A 21,424-nucleotide genomic window follows, 5' to 3' on the forward strand; every position below is an offset into this window, starting at 1 on the left:
TCATGTTTCTCCATCTCTCCCTTCCTCCTATGTTGTCCTTAGTTAACTTTACATCACTGTCTGCTCCTTTGCCACACACTCATTTGTCCTCAGTGTATCGCCTTCACGCTTTGCTTCCACTGATAGCATAACATAACATAGTATAGCATAACAAAACAAAGCATAGCATAACAAAACATAGCATAGCATCACAAAACATAGCATAGCATAACAAAACAAAGCCTAGCATAGCAAAACACAACAAAACATAGCATAGCATAACAAAAAATAGTATAGCATAAAAAACACAACAAAAAATAGCATAGCATAACAAAAAATATCAAAACAAAACATAGCATAGCATAACAAAGCATAGCATAACAAAACAAAGCATAGCATAGCATAACAAAACATAGCATAGCATAACAAAACATAGTATAGCATAAGAAAAAATAGCACAGCATTACAAAACTCAACAACACATAGCATGACAAAACATAGCAAAACAAAGCAAAGCATTGCATACCAAAACACAACAAAACGTAGCATAGCATAACAAAACATAGCATAGCATAACAAAACATAGCATAGCATAGCAAAACAAAACATAGCATAACAAAAAACAAAACATAGCATAGCATCACAAAACATAGCATAACAAAACATAGCATAACAAAACAAAGCATAGCATAACAAAACACAACAAAACAGCATAGCATAAAACATAGCATAGCATAACACAACATAGCGTAGCATAACATAATATAGCATAACAAAACATAGCATAACATAACAAAACACAACAAAACGTAGCATAACTAAACACAGACACAGGGCAAAATGCAAAGTACTGTGGTGGGGGAGGGAGGGGAGCACGCACAAGCCCAAAGATGTGCAAGCCCGCTCCATTTATCAGCTTTTGGATGTTATAAAATCCACAGTAGTTTAATACACCATAACATAGCATAACATAACAAAACATAGCCTAGCCTAACATAAAATAACAGCATAATATAACAGAACATAGCCTAACATAACAAAACATACCATTACATAACATAATAAAACATAGCCTAGCGTTGCATACCATAACTTAACAAAACATAACATAACATAACAAAACATAGCCTCGCCTAACATAACATAACATAACAAATCATAACATAGCATAACAAAACATAACATAGTATAGCATAACGTAACATAGTATAGCATAACAAAACAAAGCATAGCATAAAAAAAACATAACAAAACATAGCATAGCATCACAAAACATAGCATAGCATAACAAAACAAAGCCTAGCATAGCAAAACACAACCATTGCATAGCATACCATAACTTAACAAAACAGAACATTACATAAAAAACATAGCCTCGCCTAACATAACATAACATAACAAATCCTAACATAGCATAACAAAACATAACATAGTATAGCATAACATAACATAGTATAGTATAACATAACATAGTATAGCATAACAAAACATAACAAAACATAGCATAGCATCACACAACATAGGATAGCATAACAAAACAAAGCCTAGCATAGCAAAACACAACCATTGCATAGCATACCATAACTTAACAAAACATAACATAACATAAAAAAACATGGCCTCGCCTAACATAACATAACATAACAAATCATAACATAGCATAACAAAACATAACATAGTATAGCATCACAAAACATAGCATAGCATAACAAAACAAAGCCTAGCATAGCAAAACACAACAAAACATAGCATAGCATAACAAAACAGTATAGCATAAAAAAACACAACAAAAAATAGCATAACAAAACAAAAGTATCAAAACAAAACATAGCATAGCATAACAAAGCATAGCATAACAAAATAAAGCATAGCATATCATAACAAAACATAGCATAGCATAACAAAACATAGCATACCATAAGAAAAAATAGCATAGCATAACAAAACTCAACAACACATAGCATAACAAAACATAGCAAAGCAAAGCATTGCATAACAAAACACAACAAAATGTAGCGTAGCATAACAAAACATAGCATAGCATAACAAAACATAGCATAGCATAACAAAGCATAGCATAACAAAATAAAGCATAGCATATCATAACAAAACATAGCATAGCATAACAAAACATAGCATACCATAAGAAAAAATAGCATAGCATAACAAAACTCAACAACACATAGCATAACAAAACATAGCAAAGCAAAGCATTGCATAACAAAACACAACAAAACGTAGCGTAGCATAACAAAACATAGCATAGCATAACAAAACATAGCATAGCATAGCAAAACAAAACATAGCATAACAAAACACAACAAAACATAGCATAGCATCACAAAACATAGCATAACAAAACATAGCATAACAAAACAAAGCATAGCATAACAAAACACAACAAAACAGCATAGCATAAAACATAGCATAGCATAACAAAACACAACATAGCATAGCAAAACAAAATATAGCATAACAAAACATAGCATAACATAACAAAACACAACAAAACGTAGCATAACTAAACACAAAATAGCATAGCATAACAGAGCAACACAGCATTGCATAACAAAAAATGGCATAACAAAACAAAACATAGCATAGCATAACAAAGCATAGCATAACAAAACATAGCATAACAAAATACAACAAAACATAGCATAGCATAACTAAACAAAACATAGCATAGCATAAAACATAGCATAACAAAACAAAACATAGCATAACAACGCATAGCATAACAAAACATAGCATAGCATAGCAAAACAAAACATAGCATAACAAAACACAACAAAACATAGCATAGCATCACAAAACATAGCATAGCATACCAAAAGATAGCATAACAAAACAAAGCATAGCATAACAAAACACAACAAAACAGCATAGCATAACAAAACAGCATAGCATAACAAAACATAGCATAGCATAACAAAACACAACATAGCATAGCATAACAAAATATAGCATAACAAAACATAGCATAACATAACAAAACACAAAATAGCATAGCATAACAAAACACAACAATACAGCACAGCATAACAAAAAATGGCATAACAAAACAATACATAGCATAGCATAACAAAGCATAGCATAACAAAACATAACATAGCATAACAAAACATAGCATAGCATAAAAAAACACAACAAAACATAGCATAGCATAGCATAACTAAACAAAACACAGCATAGCATAAAAAACATAGAATAGCATAGCATATCAAAACAAAACATAGCATAACAAAGCATAGCATAGCATAACAAAACATTGCATAGCATAACAAAGCATAGCATAGCAAAACTCAACAAAGCATAGCATAACACAACACAACAAATCACAGCATAGCATAACAAAACATAGCATAGCAAAACAAAACATAGCATAACAAAACAAAGCATAGTATAACAAAACACAACAAAACATAGCATAGCATCGCAAAACATAGCATAGCATAACAAAACAAAGCATAGCATAGCAAAACACAACAAAACATAGTATAGCATAACAAAACATAGCATAGCATAACAAAACATAGCATAGCAAAACATAGCATAGCATAACAAAACACAACAAAACATAGCATAGCATAACAAAACACACCAAAACATAGCATAGCATAGCTAAACAAAACATAGCTTAGCATAAAAAACATAGAATAGCATAGCATATCAAAACAAAACATAGCATAAAAAGCATAGCATAGCATAGCATAACAAAACATAGCATAGCATAGCAAAACACAACAAAACATAGCATAGCATAAGACAACACAACAAATCACAACATAGCATAACAAAGCATAGCATAACAAAACATAGCATAGCAAAACAAAACATAGCATAACAAAACAAAGCATAGCATAACAAAAAACAACAAAACATAGCATAGCATCGCAAAACATAGCATAGCATAACAAAACATAGCATAGCATACCAAAACATAGCATAGCATAACAAAACACAACAAAACATAGCATAGCATAGCATAACAAAACACAACAAAACATAGCATAGCATAACTAAACTAAACATAGCATAGCATAAAAAACATGGAATAGCATAGCATATCAAAACAAAACATAGCATAAAAAAGCATAGCATAGCATAACAAAACATAGCATAGCATAATAAAACATAGCATAGCATAGCAAAACACAATACAACATATCATAGCTTAACACAACACAACAAATCACAGCATAGCATAATAAAGCATAGCATAACAAAACACAACAAAACATAGCATAGCAAAACAAAACATAGTATAACAAAACAAAGCATAGCATAACAAAACACAACAAAACATAGCATAGCATCACAAAACATAGCATAGCATAACAAAACACAACATAGCATAGCATAACAAAAAATAACATAACAAAACAAAACATAGCATAACAAAGCATAGCATAACAAAACACAACAAAACGTAGCATAGCATAACTAAACAAAACATAGCATAACAAAACAAAACATAGCATAGCATAACTAAACATAGCATAATGACGCATAGCATAACAAAACATAGCATAACAAAACATAGCATAACAAAACACAACAAAACATAGCATAGCATAACAAAACATAGCATAGCATAACAAAGCATAGCTAAACAAAACATAGCATAACAAAACACAACAAAACATAGCATAGCATAACAGAGCATAACAAAACATAGCAAAGCATAGCAAAGCATAGCATAGCAAAACAAAACATAGCATAACAAAGCAGAGCATAACAAAACACAACAAAACATAGCATAGCATAACAGAACATAACAAAACATAGCAAAGCATAGCATAGCAAAACAAAACATTGCATAACAAAGCATAGCATAACAAAACACAACAAAACATAGCATAGCATATCAAAACATAGCATAGCCTAACAAAACATAGCATAGCCTAACAAAACAACAGATAGCATAGCAAAACACAACAAAACATAGCATAACAAAACAAAACATAGCATAACAAAACATAGCATAGCATAACAAAACAAAGCATAGCATAACAAAACATAGCATAGCATACACAAAACATAGCATAGCATAACAAAACATAGCATAGCATAGCATAACATAACATAAAAAAACATAGCATTAAGTTTGATAAACTCATAGTAGCGGGCTAGCTAGCTTTAACGGGCAGTGAGTGTAAGCAACTCCGTAAACCCAGAAGCAGTCACTCGGTCACCTTTGCTCTTGTATTGCAGTGGCTTCGTTTATTAAACAGTGCCCATATTTATACTGTTAGAACTTTACTTGTGCAAATTTCAGGGCTCACAAAACTTGATGAATCGAAATTCACAACAGAGGCTGTTAAGTTCGTGCTATATAGAACCCTAAGGATAAATAAAAAACATTGCCATTTACAATGTGAATAGCTCCAACAAACACAAGACCTTTTTCAAAGTACAAAACATTGCCATTTACAATACCAATAGCTCCAGCTCCAACAAATGCGAGACCTATTGCATTTCCAATGCTTGTTTAGTATAGGGTTCGTCCTATTAGCTCCTAAAATGCTAGGGATACATTGGATTGGTAGGTCAGTGATAATTCTTGGAATTTCTGTTGGCCTGTTTAGGGTAAACAAGCACCAAATGTTCATATTGGGCAGGCTGTTACTGATAGGAGCAAAGAATGTTCCTCTTAATACACACTTCTCTTGTTATTGCACTGGCTGTGTGCTGATGTTTCCCATCTGTATATGCAGGCACCTTTCTTGTTGGAGAGCATGAGCTAGGATCTCCCAGTTAAAGAATTGTGCCTTTTCTGCCAATATCTTCTGGGATTGTTCGCAGAGTTTCCAGGTGACTACTGTGGAATCTTTTGATGTATAGCAGCTTTAATTTCTGAATTGCACTTGTAACTAGTCATTGGATGTATAGTATAACAACTCGGGGATATGTTTCAAAATATGAAGAATGTTTTCCCTATTTAGGATGCCCATGCTCCCATATGTAGTGTTTTCTGGTGTGAATACCGTAACATTACATTCGGAGTTGGACCTTTGCTCCTGGTTGAGGGTGGTCTATTTCAACTGAGTAGGCTTGAGCAAGCAGTGGTGGGGTTGTCCCCCATTATTGAGTTATTTAATGCTGGGTGTGTCCTGGGCTCTATCATTTCTAGAGTACTTGTTCTTATGGAGTGTCTGCTCATGCTTTGCTTATGAGGGAACAGTTCCCCAATACGGTACCACCCGAATGACTGTAGATTGTTCAGCCTGATTGGTATAAGATTTGTTAGCAGAAGTTTTGTTTTGGAAAATTTGAAACAACTTCTGATCTGTGTTTGATGTTGGTTGGGTCTTGGGCTCACTATCAATCTTCATTACTGCTTGAGGCAGATCAAGTGGAGCTAAGTGTATGTGGAATCCTGCTGGAAGTCAGCGCTGTTGATTCTTGAAGGCTTTTGAGTGCTTTTTCAAGCGCTCCTTTGCTTTTTGGGATAATGGTTTGTCAGTGTCTTCCATTTCAGCAGGTGAACTCACAGGTAGTGCGCCTGAGTGGTTTGGGTGACTGGGCTGTGTATTTTTGTTTCCCTACGGCTGGTGAATCAGAGCGTGTTGTTCTATTGGAATTGTTACTGTTGCTGTCTTCGGCCACTTCTGATGTCATGTCGGGATTGTCTTGTAGATTATTACTGCCCGTTTGGTAACTTGTCAGCTGGTTCGGAATAGGAAGAAAGATTGGAGGAGCCTGAATTCTCTTCAGGTCGGTGATTGGTGACAAAAAGACTTGCGGTAGTGAGCTGAGTTTCTCAGTGATTGGGAGGCATAAGTAATTGTTACCTTGAGAGCCAGGTTTTCCATATAACTTGTTTAGTTTCGTGGCCGTCTCAGAAATTGCCATGGCGATAGTCTGCATGCTTTCCATTTGCAGCTCCAGCTTGTGTGATTGCCACGTAGGTGCATTTATCGCTGAAATAAAGGTTGAGTTTATTGATGCTAGTAATCCATCTTGAATTGATGAAGCTTACTGGTTTAGAGATGAGATTTGATGCTATTGAATGAATGTTCTATGTCACTCCCAATACTGTTATTCCTATCTTCTTTATTACGACAGGTCTGCTCAACTGAAGTCAGCTGGGAAGACAATCTCTCCATGAATGGGTTACTTTAGCCTTCCGTGCTTATTGGTTAGGGATGTCCCAGGGGGAAGCCAACGTCTCACCACAGTCTCATGAGGCCTCCCAGTGGATTTGTGCCCTTACTATGCTTACACCTTACTGTGAGATATATTAGAAGTAAAGTTGTTGTTCTTGGATAAGGCAGGTGTGAATGCTTTAGGTGAGTTTCCTAAATAATGTTCACTGTATAGTTGGAAATTGGTGTTTTTGAGCTGGCATTGGTGTGTATGTTAAGGATAACTCAATTAGCTCAAATGCTGAAAAGTTGCACCCTATACTTTGGGCTAAGATTAATGCATTGGCTTAACTGTGTCCACATCCTTTCTTGCTGGTCAATGCTGTGCTCCTGCTCTGCTAGGGTTGGCTCCGTTGGACTGGCCAGTTCCCCTGGGGTGGGTTCTTCTGTCATGTTTGGCCTGTTATTGAGTCTTCTGTTATGCCCAGCTCTCCTTTTGGACATGGCAGCTGTTTTGGAAGGTGCTGCTTCTGTTGCAGTTGGAAGGCGGACGTTTCCTGACCCTTTTGCTTTTGACAATTTTCGCGTAGTCAGAGGCTCACAGTAAGTCATGTGCCATTGATATCTGGCTATGTGGGTTGATTATAATGGCTTTGTCAATGATTCCTTGGATTCCTTAGTGACCTGGTTACTATTTTCCTTTCTTAACTTAGGTTGTTTTAATTATTGTTTTTTTAGGTTGCGACTCTGTACCCTCAGAAATGCAGTTGGCGCTGGTAATAATGATGAATGATGGTAAATGGCGATGAACATGATGATGGAGCTGAATTGGTTTAGAGGAGTAGCTGGGTAGCTAGCTATTAATAGGTGTAGTAATAGGTGAATAGTGGTTGAATAGTAGTTGGATGGCTTGGGTGGCTTATTGGGGGGCTGTTGGCTACGTGCCAGAGACTTGCTCTCATTTGCAGGGATAAAACACTGGGACTGGATCCTCACTGTCTCATTGCCTCCACCTTTTCTTCCTCAATAAAAGGGCCTGATGCCTTGTGATAGGCCACACAATCCTTTTGTTTCCGGAAGTCCTCCCCTTTTTAATCTGCTGCTCCCTGCTGCCCCCTGCTGCCTGTACCTAATCTGCCACCTCCACCTCCAAAAAGAAAGAAACACGAAACTAAAGGACAGGCAGATGTGGAGAAGCACAGGGCATAGGGGTGGGCATGCGGTATACGGCAGGCACGTGTAGGCGAACGGATGGCCAAAACTGTCGAGCAGCAATCAGCACAGGCTGCATTTAGTGAAGACAGGTGATTCTGCAGGCCGGGGCTCTTCTGCTGTGCAGTGGGACCTAAGCTTGCAACTTTCTTTGCAACTGCACCCGGTGGACTTACCTGGCGCGATAGGACACAGAGTCGGACCCATATAGTCTGAGGCGGCGGCTTGCTGGGCAGGTCTGAGAGGGACGGTGGCCTTCAGAGACGGCTTCAAAGCCAAGGCTGACGCCCTAAGCTGATTTCCTGGCTGCCAGAGGAGCTTGCGTGGGGGTCATGTTGTGAGCGTGGAATTGGCTCGCCCAGAAACACAACTAGAGTAAAATTTCAGGGTGGGTGGCTATTAAAACTTTCGGGGGGATGCTAATTCTTCCAGCAATTGGCAGAGTGAAGATGCAGGGGCTCTAAGAAGGGGGTGAAAGAACAACAAAGCCTCATTAACCTGTAAATGGTCTTTTAAAGACCTGTGAAGTACTCGGGTGCAGCTGCAGTAAGACGGATGCCAGACCACAACAGCTCAAAAACTGTTTGTGTGTGTGTGTGTCCGGGAAGCTGTCTCAGCCCGAGCTGACACAAACAACATGGGGGGAGGGGTTGGGGGGCCTCGCCTCTGCTGCTTGCCAGAAACTCTCTTCACCAGAAGTCTCTCTTTGTAATGTCTTGGGCAGTCGAATTGCTGTCTCTAGTTCTTTTTTTCCCTTCTCCCATTTGCTGAACACCACCCACGGCCAGTTCTCCTGCTGACACTGCCAACAATCCTTCACCATCAGCAGCCCCCCAAGACCGCTTATCCAACGCCCTGAGGTGCATCCTCCTCCATGTGCGCTCCCTACACAGACACACCGTAGAGATCTGGGACCTGCTCGACACCCTCTCACCAGACGACGCCTTCTTCACAGCAACATGGACCAACGCCACCTCCGCCCCGAGATTGCCACTGCCATCCCCGACGGATACAAGATCCAGAGAAAGGACCACCCACACCGCCCAGGAGGAGGACTCGCCATTGCGCACAACAGCTCCCTCCGACTCTCCAGCTCCAGCACGAGCGACACCCTCTCCAACACAGAGCACCTCCACTTCCAGATCCAGACCAGCCCCCAAGCCACGCTGGGGGGGACCCTTGCCTACAGACCCCCTGGGCCACACGCCTCCTCTGCCACCACCATTGCCGACCTCGTCGCACCTCATGCCATCACCTCCACAGACTACATTCTCATCGGAGACCTGAACTTCCAAGTCGATAGCCGCAGCGACCCCGACTCCACCACCCGCCTGGATAACCTTGTTAACCTCAGACCAAAGCAGCTCATAACCACCCTGACCCACAAAGCCAGACACATCCTTGACCCCATTTTTGCAGGAGGGACAAACATCCACTTCAGCCTCACCTCGCAGCCCCTCTGGACAGACCACCACTATGTACACTTCACCTTCAACACTACCACCGCACCCAAGCCTCCCCTTCGCCCGCCACGGAGGAACTGGAGCCAGGTCACAGTGGAACACCTCATACCACCCTCTTCCACAACCCCCCTCTGCCACGATCTACACCAACTCTGCTGCCAATGAACTACACCACTCGATCATCAGCTGCACGGACAAGCTCGCACCCCTCTTCCACCCTGACGGACAATGCCCCCTGAAGGCTGCCTGGTTCACCACCGACCTCCAACAAGCCAGATGCTTCTGCAGACACCTCAAGAAACTCTGGTGAAACAGGAAAATCACCAAAGACCAGAATACCTATGGGAACGCCATGGCTGAGTACAACCAGTTCAAAAGAGCTACCAAGAGGACCTTTATCCGGAACAAAATCCACATAAATGCCAGTTACGCTAAGGAACTCTTCAACGTCATACAGCAGTACACCAAACCCCCCAGCAAAGCCACAGACGTCGCACCATCCCAGGACCTCTGCAACAAGCTCAGCTGCTACTTCCTCCTGAAAATAAAGGTACACTATGACAACTTTAGGAAACAGACTCCAGACACCACCCTCCTCTCCGCCATCGACAACCAGCACACTATCACCACCATCACCACCTGGAAACCGGCTACCGCTGAAGATACCACCACGACCATGAAGAACACCCACTCAGGAGCCCCAATGGACCCCTGCCCTCAACACATCTACCACAGAGCCACTTCCGCCATAGCACCCGAACTATGCCAGACCATTGATGCCTTCTTCGAATCCGGCATCTTCCCAGATGACTGGAAGCAGTCAGAGGTCAAGCCCCTCCTCAAGAAACCCTCAGCTGACCCAACAGACCTGAAAAACTACTGGCCCATCTCTCTCCTTCCCTTCGCAGCCAAAGTCACTGAGAGATTCGTCAACGCCCAGCTGACCACCTTAATCCAAGAGAATGCCATCCTTGACTCCTCCCAGTCCCGATTCCGCAGCAACCACAGCAACGAGACCGCCCTCCTCGCCGCCACCAATGACATCCGCATACTACTCGACCAGGGCCTCATCCTACTAGCCTCTCTGCAGCCTTCGACACCGTCTCCCACCACACTCTCGCCACCAGACTCCACTATGCCGGCATATGGGGAACCGCCATCCACTGGATTCGCTCCTATCTCGCCGGCAGAACCCAAAGGATCAGACTCCCACCCTTCCTCTTCGAACCCACAGAGATTGACTGCGGAGTACCCCAAGGATCCTCGCTCAGCCCCACGCTCTTCAACATCTACATGGCCCCCCTCGCCACCATCGTTAGATAGCATGGGCTCAGCAAAGTATCCTACGCCAACGACACCCAGCTCATCCTCTCCCTCACGAAGAACCCCGAAGACACCAGACTCAGCTTCCAGGAAGGAATGAAAGACATCACGACCTGGATGAGAAACTGCTGCCTAAAGCTCACTTCGGAAAAGACAGAGGTCCTCGTCCTTGGACCCTCCTCAACAGCCTGGGACAACACCTGGTTGCCCTCCACACTCGGAAACCCACCCACTCCCACAGACCACGCCCGAAACCTCAGCATCATTCTAGACTCCTCCCTCACCATGACCCGAAAGATCAACGTCGTCGCCTCCATCCGCTTCAACTCCCTCCCCATTCTCCGGAAGACCTTCTTCAAGTGGATCCCCCCCCGAATGCAGAAAGACCATCACGGGCACTTTCATAACCAGCAGACTAGACGACGATAACACCCTCTACGCCGGAGTCAACAAATCCCTGCTACACAAGCTCCAAACCATCCAGAACACTGCAGCCAGACCCATCCTCGGAACCCCACGACATGAGCACATGACCCAGCACCTACGAGACCTCCACTGGCTCCCCATCGAGAAGAGAGTAAACTTCAAGCTACTTACCCATGCCTACAAATCCCTCCACAACATCTGACCCAAATACCTCCGCGAAAGAGTCTCCTTCCACATACCCAAAAGGAACCTCCGCTCCGCCAACCTCGCCCCATGCACCCGCAGAACCAGAGCAGGTGGAAGAGCCTTCTCCTATGTCGCAGCAAAGGCCTGGAACAAGCTCCCAGTCAACAACAGACGCTCCCCCACTCTGCACACCTTCAGGAAGAGCCTCAAGACCTGGCTCATTCACTAATCCGGAGCTGCACCCCACCCCAGCGCATTGAGACCCACACGGATCAGTAGTGAACTTAAAAACCCCTGATTGATTGATTGATTCATTCATTCATTTTCTCATCTTTCATCTTTTTTACTTTCTCTTTCACCTCTCTTTTTTATTTTGCTCAACCTCCTCTCTTCCACTCTCATCAAATTCATCTTTTTTTCCATCCTCTCCCTCATCTTGTCTATCTGTCTTCTTTCTGTGTCCTGGCCACACCAAGCTCTTTTTTCCCTTTAAAACCCTTTCCCAGTCTCCCAACCTATTTTCATTGAATCCCCAATATTTCCCAGACTTTTCTAAAGCATTGCTGCACAATTAAAATCAACAACAGCAAAACCACTATCACTTGCACTTTGCCTTACAGTGCATGCAGAAGGAACTGCAGAGCGAATTCTGTAAACTGTCAGAAATCTAGATTTACTATTATTTCACACAGCCCAACACGGCAAGATTACTTGTGGTGCTGCACTGTGCTGCTTGTAAGGGAGAGGGAAGAAATGCGCTATATTTACCGATATACAGCGCATTCCTGTTCTCTTCCTCCACTGGCGCACAATCTGCTGCCTAGCTCCATGCAGGCACTCTTGCATCATGGTGCAAGGGTGACTACATTGCAGGCCAAATTATTTTTGTTCAAGAAGGGATATCTTCCTGCACAAAAACAATCCTTAGAGGCTTTTTCCTCATTCTAAGTGTTCTGCAAAATGCAGCACCATTAGAAAGAAGAAACAACAAGGAGAAATAAAGGTAGTTCACCTTGTTGCATCTCCCCTGAGATTGCTTAGCATTTTGCTGCATTCCCAGGTTTACCTGTCTTAGTAAATCTGGGAATGTGCCACAATTCATAGGTGGATGCATGGGAACACCCACTCTCCACTCATGGAACACCTTCCCATGGCAGAGTAACACAAGGCAGCAACTTGCGATTCCTTGCTTTACTCCAGACTTATCAAGCAATGAAGGGCCATGCAAGGTGGTGTTGCGTTTCCTGATAAATCTTACTTAAGTTTTCTGTTGCCCTTGCGACACCTTCTTTGACGCAAGGGCAACGCAATACAATGATACATTTGTTCCCCCACGACTTTGGTCTCACATCTTGAATCTATGACCTTTGATGACCCAGGACACAAATTCATGATGGAGAAAGACTTTTCTTCCACCGTTCTGCTTCAGGTTTACAAACAAGTGTCAATCCTAGCTTAACAGGACACTGGATTTAATTTCTTGTTCACTACCAACGCTCCCAGTCATACAAAGAAAGCTTCTAGGCACCAGGGCAGAGACAGCAGTAGGAATTAGACTCAGTCACTTTTTCCTGTTAAGGTGCCAGCTTTCGTCCAGTACCAACTTCTCAGCTGGCTCTTCTTCTAGGATGCTCTCATTGTCTTTGATTTCCCTGTGTACTTCAGAAGGCCAGCTTCATTGACACTTTGGGCTCAACTTCCAGAACTTTGAGTTCAAGCAGAACCATGACCCAATGACTCAGGTATTCCTCAGGCAAGTCAGCCGTCTTCTACTCCTTGGCTTTTCAAATTCCATTTAATGGTCTGATTTTCAGGTGGTGGTAACCCCAAGAACCAGAGGCAACTCAGCTGTGGCTGGTGGAAGAGACAGACCTATCCTTAACTGAGTTCCCATGCTAGGTTTGTCCTAACCTTTTAGCAATTCTTTTAACTCACTGTGAAATTTATCCCAGAGAGCCCTATTCCAGGAATTGTTCAAAATGGCAAAAGGTTTTCTTTTCTGCTGGAGATCTCCCACTCTATCCTTTAGCTTTTCTATTAAAATGGGTTGCCTCCCTCTCATGGGCAGCAGAAAAGCTATTTAAACTGGCCCTTTTCCTCTCCTACTCTCCTGATTGAGATGAGCCATCCTGTTTAGGGAAAGGCAAGCTTCAAAGGCAGGTTGACTCAATGCTGCTGCTTTCACATGTTTGCGCTTGTTCTTTGTATCACCATTTGATATCAGCCTCCCTCCCCTAACATAATTGAGATATATGTAGGTTGATGTTCTTGTGATTAACCCTTCTGTGCCTTTCGGCCAGGATTCCTCCAATAGGTCAGATGCCCCCAAAAGTCCTTTGTTCTCTAGGAAGGCTGGTCTTGATGGGAGTCGCCCATATCAAGACTTGGACAGATCGAGACTGGGTAAATCTCACTACAGTTACTGCAGGATGGGAGTACCTTGCAGAAGCAGATGATGGGCCTTCCAAAGTTCTAGGCTCACTAATGAATTAGATTTTTACTATTAAAGAGAACGCTGTGGAAATGGATGTTCTAGCTGCTACCTAGATCGAGATGGGTACTTGATGTTTTAAACATACAAAAAACATTTGCAAATGGGAAGACGGTGTTAGCCTGTGCAGTTAGATAAAAATACTCACCATTTGCAATAATATTTCCAGTGGATTCTACAAGACTTATTTAAATTTTGGCAGACTAGGATATACTCCAAAAAAGCAGATGTGCCATCACCATATCTCATCCCCATATTTAGTGTAATTGACATGAATGTATTCTTAATACAGTGGATGGGACATCCGCCACTGTTTGGCAGATATCCTGCATCTGCCTAACTCTAAATAAGGCCTGATATCTTTCTGCAGAATTGTCACCTAAAGAATATTCTCTAGGCACAAGACAGACTCCAGAAAACGTTTTCCCCGAATGCTGAGCTCCAACAGTTTGTCATACTAAATTCTTCTCCCCCACTGTAGGGCAATGAGAAACAGCTGGGGTTGTTCCTCTCCCACCTTCCGCAGGACCATTGAAGAAACAGGAGTGGGAGGGATCTCATAGAGGAGGTATTGTGATCAACTGAACTGGAAAGTGTTTCCTAGGGAACCAAGCACCAGGATGTGCCAGGAGGAGAACAGTGGACATTTCTTGTTCAGGGGCATGCACAGATGTATACTCCTTGACATTTCAGTCAGGAGAAAATCATGCCTGTCTCTTCGAAATAGACACCCCCATTGATGATTCTTCAGAGACTGGTAACTCACTCAAGTCATCTTCCTTCCTATTCAGAATGCCTGCCAGATGAGCTGCAATTGAGAAACAGCCCTATTGCAGAGATTATGGCTACAAGTGCAAGGCCTCACATTAGAGGGCCCAGGAACCCATACTCCCCTGTTGGTTGCTGTGATGAACAGTGGTAATGTCTGAAAAACCTGCACAACGCACAATGAGATGGAGGGAAGAAACACCTTCAGGACTAGGCTTACCTCCTCAACGCCAGCACTATGGTGCAGGCATTGCTCTGACAGGGAACAAAGACTACACATTGCCATCTCCCCAGATGAGAGCCCAAACCCAATGAGATAGCATCAATAAGAATAGTGGCCTGCAGAATCAAAGGGCTCAATTGATTACCCATTGTATGTTTGTAGGGGTACAACAGATAATGAACATCTGAGAGGATAGATTGAAAAATGTCAACATGATCGGAAAGATTCCACTGGAAGGGGAACCACTGCCTCCTGAGGCATCACTAAATGGACATCATCCACCACCCGAATCTTGACACTAACGGCCATCAAGCCGAGAACCAGCAGAGCTGGATGAGATTAAACCCTCATACATGGGAAATCGTATTTCGAATGCACTCAGGATGACTAAAACAAATACAGGAGATCCTATCGTCAGCCGTCAATTATTCACATGTAAGCAGCTAAAATTATGAGATAAAAATAAGCATCTTGAAGAACTAAGGACACTATTTAATCGCACTCCTTGAGGTTCAGGAGGACCTGATTTGGAGATAGTATATTGAACTTGTCCTCACAAAGATAAAATTCAAGAGTGCCAGGTACAGAATAGAACTGAGACCCCAGTCCTCCTTGGGCACAAAGAGGTAAAGGGAAGACAATTATGTGACTCTCTTTGCAAGGGCATCCATTATATATGGCACCTTTGTGCAGTTGGGTGAGAACTTTCACCTCAAGAATGAGGCATGTGCCAGGATGCATCTCCATGCAAATATGAGTGATACAGGGAAGTGAGCTAAATCGGAAGTGTGTAGCCCTCTCAGAAAAGCCCTAGTGCCTAATGATCAATCAAAAAGGACTCCATATTTGTCAAAGTGAGTGGTAGAACTGTTGTGGGAGCAGAACCGCCTGGGGAGTTTGCCACCCGCTGGGACGGTTGGCCCCCTGCAAAAGCCTTGAAACCAACTATATTATTGGTGGAACTGATTGGCTCAGGAGGCTAGTCCCTGCAAGGGCAATGTAGTCTAATTAGTTTTTAAGCGCTCCATGTGGGAGCTTTCTTGACAAATAGACTCTCACCATCAATGGGCATGTCCATGGATGTACCATGGATGTACACACAAGAGCATGGGGAATACATCCGGGAGTGCCTGCAGATAGTAACCGGGGTTGCCATGGAATGGGCCATCATGTCAGCTGAGTCTACGCTGTGTTTAAGAACTTGCTTAGAGGCATCCAGACTGGCACTTATTAGTTCAAATAATGGGTTTTTCCATGTGATCTGGTAGGCTAATAAAAGCGAGTTTTGGTATTTCTCGGTAAGTGTGGAAATACCGCACGAGAAGGCATGTGGTATAAGCAGTGTGTAGGCCCAAACTGCACAATGGAGAACGTTTTAGCCTACGAAGTCAAGCCGGCTGGACTCATTGCCTGGTTGTGCTCCATCACAGATATTTTAATTATTGGTAAGATGTTGTAGTCAAACGGTATGGACTCTTAAGACACTGATTACGGGAAAGGTGTTAAATCCCAATCGCATTGCTCATGGATCGGAAAGCTGAGATGTGTGATAATTATAACACCCCTCCCGTTTAACCTTGGAATCGTTCTGTAGGTGAAACGACGCAAAACAAGCAGGATTCGTTGTGCCACTTACCAATTCTGAATATTATGCCTTGTTTACGTGTTCAAAACTAAGAATTGTACATATTTGCCACACTTGGTAAATACCTCACTCCGGGGTGCTGTGCATATTCCTCACAGCTCATAACCAGGGTTATGAAGCTGCCATTACAGTCTGTACTTCTCTAAATGTAAGCGTCAAAGCACCGTTTCTGCAGCAGCTGTTCGGATTATTTATTTATCACTGGAATTGGACTGGAAGCAATGAGATAAGAGCCATATTTTATGAGCACTCAGAAGCAATGTGCCCAACAGCAACGGGCTTCTGGCATCTGCTGGGAGATATGTCTCATCATAAAATGGTGCAAGCTTTTCATTTGTGTAGACATATTACTCACAGGTTTTTATCCCCCTCTGAGCTTCTGTTGACACTGTGGAATCTGATTTATTCCAGGGTGTCAGCCATTTCCTCCTTCATTACACTCTATCGTCTCTAAGAGCAGAGGCGACATTCAGGAAAAGTGGCAGCATTAGGTAATGCCCCCAGAGGTTCCTCACACCAGACACAGCCAATTTCCAGAGCGATTATGACATCCCTCAAACCGAAAATGTACAACTATGTTAGGAAAGTTCTGACGTGAACAGATAGCAGAATTCAAGAAATGGAGTTGAGTAAACTTTTAGGCTCAGGGCAATACTCGCATTAAAGAGGACCTCCTCTTAATTGACCCCATTTACCTTGCCTTCTTACATTCAATACATATACATTTAATTCAGAAATGTGAAAATAGCCGTCTTGTTGCCCTCATTCTGACTCTCAGCTGGCTTCATTGTAATTTCAAGCAGACAAGAGATCATGGAAATATTTCTCTTAGCATTAATTCCTGAGAATTTGTCAGGGCAGCATTCCATTCTATTGTTTTTTTAACTAATGTGTGCCGACATAGATAGAAGGTGACCAATCATATGTAAATCGGACTTGGTCCCACCCAAAAGACACAGTCCAGCCCAAGCAGATTGGCCAAGTCCTCTCTTAACAGGAAGTCATGCAATCAAACCACGTTCCAGCCTCCTCCATGAGATGGAGCTTCAGTTCTTATGGAAGAACCCTCTTAATTAGGTAGCCTAGTTTTTTTTTAATTTCTCATCTCACCCATTATAGAAGGGGTCAAATTTGCCTTGGCAAGGGGTGTATTTTCAGGGTTGTGGATATAAGGGAAACAATGCATTCTAAGGCTGGAAGTCAAGTGCAGCAGGGACTGTGTTGGGTTTTGGCAACACTCACGGAGCAAGTGCATATATGTCCATGTATGTCCTCCTGAACTTTTGAAGTGTACGAACCCTTCCGCCTCTCTCCCAAATACCCAGTGCAGAGGTAATTAACAGAATCATTAGCTTGTTGGTTAGATAATGCCCTACTAGAGAGAAACAACTCACAGTTAAAAACCATACTCCTGCCTTAATGTTCTAGGACAAGGGGCCGGATCAAAAAACATTTTTGACTGGTGCTATTTCATGTCCTTGATGGAGCAGGGACTCGTAGAAAAGAGACTTGCTCTAAAGCAAACCTCTTGTTTAACTTCTAACCTTGTATTAACTATGTATTGTGTAAATTAATACGTACCACATTTAACATAAAAGATAGAGAAGCTTGCCTACGTGTCTTACTAATAAGTAACTCAAGCAAAATTCTAAAATGCCCGCTAACAGGAAATCTTTATTGCGCATACGTCAACTGCATCTACGCAGTATGGCGAGCTGTCGCTTGGAGGGAATTTTTTATGTGCTTGCGCAGACGCTATTAAAATGGCTGCTTGAAAGCTCACATGCTTGGCATCTGCTCTGCTGAAACGAAACCAAGCTGTTTTACTAATGCTAATGGGGGGAAAACATTTATGAGTAAATGGGTTTAGAGTAGAGATAGGTGGTATACAGTGAAACCATCTATTCTTGAGTTTAATATTTTTCTTTCTGACTCTTTTATTAGTGTGCATTTGGGCGTCTCGTATGAGTCTTGAGTCTGTTAACCACCTGACCTTCGCACATGCGTGGTGTGATTGAGCCAGAAGAAGTGATGTGACTCTTGATCACAGTCCAAGGACGCAAAAGATACATACCCTGGGAACCAGCACTAAAGTCTTCTGAAATGAATGGGAACACATGAAAGTTATACTTTGGTGTCTAATAAGATGTGAATACGGGTGGGAATAAAGATTTATGAATACAAATTAAGGGGTGGGATCTTTGAACAATGGACTGAAAGACTAAATTGAAAAATAAGCATGGTGTGATGATCATCCCCCTTGCCTGTCCAATCAGAGTTAGTATTTTTGCGATATTGAAACATAAATGGGTGGTACATGAATGTCGAAGAGTATAATTGAGGTAGTCTTAGTTAGTCAGATGCAGATGAAGACGGAGATTTGCTGAAAGCTACAGAGCTCGGGATGCTGTCGGAGTGATGAAGAATCGAATGCATAACCATCTATCTTATATTTAATTTAGAAGAAGATCGCGGAAGAATATCGAGGAGGAGGAGAGTGTCAGAGAGGGGTGCTACGCAAGCATCGGTATTAGAGAGGTCATCTATCCTGTCCTGATTCCTGTCCTGAAGCCTTTGTCGCCTGATCTTTCCCGGGGGACCCTTCCCAGCTCCTTGGCCAGGAGTTGGTTTTCACACCATCCTAGGTAAATATATTTTCATGAATGTGCAGATGTGTTTTTCTCTCTATCTGCTCCTTTCTGAGCATCGTCATTGCAGAGTATGATATATTTGTTTGATTGATTCATAATTGAATCTTCCTTCCTGTGAGTGACGGAGACTGTACTGTGCTTTGAAAGTGGTTCACATGAAATTAATTTAGATAAAGTCTATAAAAAGGTTCCAGAGTCTGTTGTCATTTCATTGCAAAGAGAAATTATTCATGTCATTTCACCATCAACTAGTTAAACTAATGGTCCATTGACCAGAGGAAAGAATTTTTGATCAGTGAGAGATTAGTTAGGAATGATAGGTAACTAATCTTGAAGTAAGAAACAACACAAACTTTGACTCCAGTGGTTTTACTGGCCTGTGTGTGTATGTGTTTATGGGCCCAGGTGAGCATATGGTATTGGAGTATTTGCTGGTTCACTGCTGTATCAGTAGGTTTAGGAAGTGAGTGCTCCAAGCAGAATGTATCCCCATATTAGTAAACAAAAAGATCTTTGGAAGAGGTGATATGTCACTAGAACGTTTCTGCATATTTTTTGTGTGGCATTTTGTTGTGGTGGTGATATGTTCTGTTATTTTCTGGGCTGCCGTGTATAATAGCTGCATTATAACAATGTGATCTTGTGTTGTGAGAGGTGTATTTATAATTAAAGCAGCAGGTGCAATGGCACCAAGGCCCAGGAGTTTGAGGAGCCTACTAGTGCCTAATTAGCGTATGCTTTTTAACTATCAAACCTAAGAATGGGAACCCATTTCATTGTTTGCATCATGACACAAAACACTTTTCCTAAGCCGATGTGTGTTGTACTGTAGTTGTGCTGTGTTCTGTTTTGACAGGTCTGTTGTGCCCTGTTATGTCTTAATTGTGTTGCTATATTGCTTTGTGTCTGCTATAGTGTTATATTCTGTTGTTTACTTTATATATGTCAACAAATCCTGCTACATTTACAGCCTAAAGATCCTGTGACAAACAACCATTTACCACTTTGCAAGGTGGTAAAATAGCGCCTCTCCAGCTCTTCAACTACTTAAGGCACCAGTCACCTCAAAACTGTAGTAGAGTTTGCGGGTTAATTTAGCGCTTACATTGTTTGCTTTAAGTGACACGGCCCTAGAGGTTTTCACTTATTTTTTGATTGTGTGCTTCGTGGATCGCATATACACAATATCTAAATATAGTAGAGGGGAGAACAGAGAATGTCAATGATTGCCTCTTTGGCAGTTCTTCAGTGTTTTTGGGAGGGAGAGATTGTCTAGGAAAGCAGAGCAGAAGTGCTTCACAACTCTCCGTGTGCACCTATTTTTATAAGGAAAACTAGAAAATGCACTTAGAGACCACATTATATTAGTTCTTCTTTCCCTTGTCCACCTATTTAGCAAGATTAACCTGACTTTAAGATCTATAATTGTTAAATTTGTAAATAGCTTATGCCTTATTCCTTTTAAAGAAATTATTGTGCTGGTTACTGGAAGGCGCCATTTTGTGTTGGTGGAGAGTGCAGCAGTGCAACAGGCAAGATGTTGATAGCGCACCGGCTCCGGCATACAATCTCCAAATCTGTGAAACAGCTTTTATTAATATGATGTTGAAATTATCTAACTTTGACCTTGGATCCTGCAGATCTAGGTTATAAACCTGGTTCGAACACTTGACCAATACGTTTGTGTTTATAGGCAATTCGCTGGTTCTACCTGTACCTCAGTTTATAAATATGCGTAATGTATAAGTATGTGCAATGTGACATCTCAGGGCCTCATTTATGAGGTTTGGGCGCAGGGTAGCGCCGCAAGGAATCTTGCTGCGCTGCCCTACATCAAAACAAAAGGGCAGGCATGCACCTTATCTATTAGCTAGGGCACATTCTAGCCCTTCTCCCCTCACCGGCACACAATGGGCTGGCATGCGCCAATGCAGGCACCCTTGCACTGTGGTGCAAAGGTGCCTGC

General features: G+C 42.1%; 1 protein-coding gene across 1 annotated transcript in view; it reads left to right on the forward strand.

Annotated features, from left to right (window-relative positions):
• The window catches only part of LOC146867844 (uncharacterized), a 112,909-nt gene that overhangs the window by 55,065 nt on the left and 36,420 nt on the right, over positions 1-21,424 (forward strand). Inside the window, exon 4 of the mRNA XM_085623787.1 lies at positions 7,809-7,865. Within this exon, the coding sequence (XP_085479913.1) occupies positions 7,809-7,865 (57 nt within the window). The remainder of the gene's footprint in view (positions 1-7,808; positions 7,866-21,424) is intronic.

The sequence above is a fragment of the Triturus cristatus genome, chromosome 1_2 (assembly GCF_964204655.1).
Source record: "Triturus cristatus chromosome 1_2, aTriCri1.1, whole genome shotgun sequence".
Lineage (NCBI taxonomy): Eukaryota > Metazoa > Chordata > Amphibia > Caudata > Salamandridae > Triturus > Triturus cristatus.